At 44.4% G+C, this 5012-nt stretch overlaps 1 protein-coding gene across 1 annotated transcript; it reads right to left on the bottom strand.

The window, feature by feature from the left end:
• On the bottom strand, positions 1 to 1858 carry junbb (JunB proto-oncogene, AP-1 transcription factor subunit b). Its single transcript, XM_085403197.1, has one exon. The coding sequence runs from the start codon at positions 1513 to 1515 to the stop codon at positions 526 to 528; it is 990 nt and encodes a 329-aa protein (XP_085259323.1). The 5' UTR covers positions 1516 to 1858; the 3' UTR covers positions 1 to 525.
• Positions 1859 to 5012: the final 3154 nt, after the last annotated feature.

Here is a 5012-nt window from a genome sequence, read left to right as displayed (position 1 = left end):
CCATTTCATTTTTCATTTTTGAGACACTTTACTTAAATATACAACACAAATTATTTTTTTTTAAAAAGAGACACTGTAAACATTGGACATCAGTTTGTCTGGATCAACCGGACACATGAAATAATTTACACAATGAATAAATGCAGCCAACAAACAAAAAACTAAACAAAATGAAAAAGGAAGATGGTACAAAGTAAAACAAATAATCATTCCCATTTTCTACCATTAGTAAACCCGACTTATGGGCATGTGTGCCCACTGTGTTGCTCAGTGTCTGCTCGGTTTGGATGCTGCCCTGGATTCTAGGGTTGAATGGTCCTGTGAGGAGTGTCCAGCATCCGGAAGTACCATTACAATCAGTCTTTTCACCCAAAAACAGCCTTTAGTATCGTCCACACCTGGCCCTTGGCCCTGTGATGCTGACTACACACGAGCCGGTAATTCCAGTGCTGCGCATGCAGAACATGACTCCAGTGTTATCACTTTTCAGTCATTTTTTCTTCTTCTTAGTAGTCTCTGGTGTGTTTAGAACGCCTCCAGCTTGCTCGTGAGCATCAGCTGGCAGCCGCTGCTCACGTGTGTCAGGACCTTCTGTTTGAGCTGAGCCACCTGATCCCGGAGCACCGACGCCGTGTTGGAGAGCCCCGCGTTGTCGTTCTTCAAAACTTTCACCTTCTCCTCCAGCCGCGCGATGCGCTCGAGCTTGCGCCTCCGGCATTTGGTAGCGGCTAGTCGGTTCCTCAGCCTCTTGCGCTCCGCCTTGATCCTCTCCTGGGTCTCCAGGTCAATCGGGGACATCGGAGGCGAGCCGTCGCTGCTGAGGAGGTCGGGCACGGTCTGAGGCTCCTCTTTCAGAGAGACCAGCCGCTGCGGATGGAGTCCGGAGACGGGGAGGGTATGCTGGAAAGCATGCGCGCCGTGCATCGAGCTCTGCTGGTGGTGGCTCTGCTGGTGCGGCGGCAGGTAGCTGATGGTGGCTGTGGGGTAGCTGGATGATGAAGATAAGTTTGTGTTCGGGCAGTAGGCGTTCAGTGTTGTGTAGATGGGGGGCTCGGGCTGCAAGGCGGAGCCGAAGACGCTAGAGGCCGCCGGCGAACACGTCGTAACTCCACCGGCTCCGATGGACACGTTAGGGGGGGGCATCTGGTTTATCTTGTGGAGCTCGTCCAATGCTTTCACAAAACCCTCAGCGAAGCCCTCCTGCTCATCGGTGATGCCCCGGTTGTAGAAGTACTGGCCCGGGGTGGGAGTGGTGATCACACCGTTACTGTTTTGGATGATGAGCTTCTCGAGCTCTGGGGATGCGAGCTTCAGGGACCCCACGTCTTGCTGGCCCCCGTGGTACAGGTCTGTCTCGGCTCTCAGCTGGGATTTCAGGTTGCGATAGGGCTCTGTCAAGTTCAAATTCATATTCTGCTTTAGCAGTTTGCAGTCGTGCATTGGCGCGTCTGAGTGGCCGTAAGCCGACAGAAAAGAGTCGTCATGATAAAAAGGCTGTTCCATCTTTGTAGACATAAAGTCGTAGGAAAAAAGTGAGCTTACCGGCCGCTTACAGAAACACAGTCTCTGGGTAATCAACAAAAGTCAGTGTCAGCAGAGAGCATGCATCAAATCGGGCACTTGTAGTCTCTCTTAAACAGTGTTTCCAAATTTTAAAAAAAAAAAGGAAAATCACTCGAGGATGGAGAGCAAAGGAAACAAACTAGTGAAAGTCCAGCAAGAGTTCAGTATCAGCGGATTTCAAAAGTCTTTCCCGGAGCCTGTTTGCTGTGGTTTTTTCCTTCAAATCCTGTGAAACAAAACTTCTTTCTCGCAATTCCTATTTGCCGCTGTGTTTGTCTTGGTGCTTGTTGAGGTGTGTTCAGGCGGGTTCATGTGCGCCGTTTTATATACGGTGCTTCGTTGTCATTGGACAGAGTCTGTGTCTCCGCGCCCATCGAGTGCGTCGTCAAGTGACGCTAATGCCGGGAAGAGGCGACTGTAAACAAGCCTGTAGGCAAGAGAGCGCTCCGAGGAGGGCTCGCAGCGGAGACCGATGTCAGAAATAGAAAAGTCCGATGCATTTATGCACGACTTTGCGCGTTTATGGGCTGAATCAGTGGTTGTTGGGTAAGCGAGGAGGTGAGATTATTCCGTTAGAGCAAGTCGCTGCTTTTCTAATTCATTTGTAGGTTCTTTAATGTGTCTTAAAACTGCGTTAAATGCGCCAGTTTGGGTTCATTTTATGTCATTATAGCTTCATGGGATGCCCATTAGTTCACGCGCAATCTGTTGTTGGATCCATTGGGTATGAAATATACAACAAACATCAGCTGTTTACTGCAATCGGTCCCATGGAGGAAGTCGAGACTCCTTATATGGGCACACTGACGTATAAGTTCCTCTTCTGGACAACCGGGAAGCCAGGCCCACTCCAGGCCTCATTCCAGCAGCATTCCTGCTCCAGTCTAAATCCATGTGGCTAGGCAAGTTAGGGACTTTCTGCCTCAGACGATAAGTTCAGTTCTTCTAGAAAAATAACATTAATTATTTAATATGAACCATCTTTAAAAAATAAAAATAAACATCCTAACTTGTGTTAATATTCATATATTTTTGGGGGGTGCTCACAGGTATTGATATGATATATTCAAATGATTTGACTGCTCCACTTCTAAGTGACGCCTGAAAGCACACAGCAGTGACACACATCAGCAGAGCAGAAAACTGTGATCAGCCACAGAGCAAACACTTCCTCCTGTAGTAATCTGATAGGATGCTGATGTTGGCCATGTCGCCTGAAGTAAACAGCTTTGATCATGAAATAGAGGAAACTGAGGAAATTCTGTCCAACACAGCCAAAGAGGGGGGATTACACCGGGCAAGATTCACAAATAGTGTTTTACCCTTTTGATGTCAGAAGGCCATTAAAAAAAACACCTTTTTTTCTTTCTTTTTTTTGTTTAGATTTACAAGTAGAGTTGCTGTGATTTGCTCGGTAGGATCTGGCGTTGAGAGAAAAGAAATATGATTCCTCAATAGAGCACCTGTCTCAGTAGCAGAGAAGGAAACCTTTGTCTCCTGTTTGTACTTCTTCCAACGCCCACACAATCAAGCACCACTGCCTTCACTACTGTATCCCACATCCCTCTACACACAAATCAAGTCAGGTAGGATGCTTTGCAAAATCCTCTGGCTGCTCCTGAGGGATGAATCTCTGATCTTGTGTACTGAAGACAAGGCCGTGGCAGAATGTACATTACAATAACAGAAGCATATAACAAAAACTGGCTCTCGAATCTTCATCAACATGTGCAGATGATCAGTGTGACAAACCGCCTATAACCCTATCAAATATTCACACCACCCACCATGCTCCAGATGTGTTCCCATTAAAAGGATTATAAAATAGATATTACTTAACAATTAATAAAGGCAGGTATTGTCTGCTGAAGTGCTTCGAGGAAGTATTTTCAAACTTGGCACAAACATCCGTTTGGACTCAAGGTTCACCTGATTTGAATTTGGCGATCTCGCAAAAACACATTCTTGGCCAAAACTCAAGAATTCTAAGGTGAAATATTAAATGGCACACAAATGTCTGATGGGATGCTATTCTGACATTTAATTTCTAAAAGGTCAGAGGTCAGCCTCAGTGTGAGATCATAACCTCTAATCTTTCAGTTTCGTGATTCAGGAACAGAAAGGGAGACTGTAACTGCATTTCAGATTTGGTCAGATATTCAGACGTGGACGTGAAGTTTGGTGCCAAAAGTGTCAAATTCCTTTGAATATGTTACTATTTATATGTGCTTGGACAGACCTGAATTTAAACTGAAACTTGACTTGTTGAAAGAGACATACAACCACAACACACTTATGTATATATATAATTTTTTTTTTTCCATTTTTACATCTACCAGGCAGTAACCTCCAGGGCTCAGAAAGAATGACAGTGCAGAAATGCAGTTCCTTTAATGGCCACTTGAGGCGCTTTCTAAAAGTGACCCAATCTCCATAAACCTCCATGTTAAAATACCCAGCTTACAACATTAAAAACCATCCTGGTATAACGAAGGGCACTGGTCTTTATGGAGACTTTCCACATAAATAACATCTGTACTGTTAAGTTTTTTCATAACGCATCCGTTTGCATTATGAAAGTTATGACAGCTCATATTAATGAGTGTACTAGCATTGGCAGCTTTAGCTAACAGCTTTCTTGTGTTCGCTGTTCATGTCATTTTAAAGAAGTTTTAATGGAACTGCCTGATAAATAATATTGCCTTCTGTAAGGTAAGGACCGTGCAAGTTTTTGGTAAGAAAAATAATAGCATTTTAATTGTTCATATCTGCAGTTTGGTAACCAAGTGAGCTAGCTTTAGCAGCTCATGTTGAATTTGAGAAATGTTTATCTTGGGACGCGCCCACTGTGCATCACAAGGGTTTTTTTCAACCGTTTTTTTCACTTGAAGTGACCGAATGTCATTGACTTTCTGTGGTCTCAGGTTTCCAGTTAGCTGCTAGTCACTTCCTGTGTGGACACACTCAGCTTTAAGCTGAGACTTTAACAGGCGGTCTAAAATCAGTGATCTGTGACTACTTCTTAAATCTGGAAAAGGTGGATGTTTCACCCATTTATCCATCGTAGTAAGATAGCTGTTTCTATTTATTGTTATTTAATAAATGTATAGATTTGTTTCTATATAGAACAGTTTATGCGTCACATTAACACAAACCTTTATTATTGCAATTATCAACCATTTGCTTACTCTTACTCTTATCACTTTTCCCTCCATTCATTTGCTTCTGCTTATCCGCTTCAGTGTCACAGGGAGGCTGGAGCCTACTCCAGCTGTTAAAGGGAGAGAGGTAGGTCACACCTGGAGAGGTCGCAAATCTGTCACAGGGCCAAAACAAAGACATAGACAACCATTCGCACTCACTTTCACAGCTACGGCCTATTTTGAATCACCAGTTAACCTAACCCCATGCTCTTTTTTTTAGACTGTGAGTGGAAGTACCTGGAGACA

This window comes from Rhamphochromis longiceps, linkage group LG4 (assembly GCF_057381845.1).
Source record: "Rhamphochromis longiceps isolate RC_006_pf linkage group LG4, R_longiceps_female_GT1.1, whole genome shotgun sequence".
NCBI lineage: Eukaryota > Metazoa > Chordata > Actinopteri > Cichliformes > Cichlidae > Rhamphochromis > Rhamphochromis longiceps.
The sequence above is the reverse complement of the archived record's forward strand: the minus strand, read 5'-3'. Positions and strand labels throughout refer to the sequence as shown.

What these genes read in the sequence shown, in the direction of transcription:
- junbb (XM_085403197.1), bottom strand. Translation starts at nt 1,515, where the DNA reads ATGTCTACAAAGATGGAACAGCCTTTTTATCATGACGACTCTTTTCTG.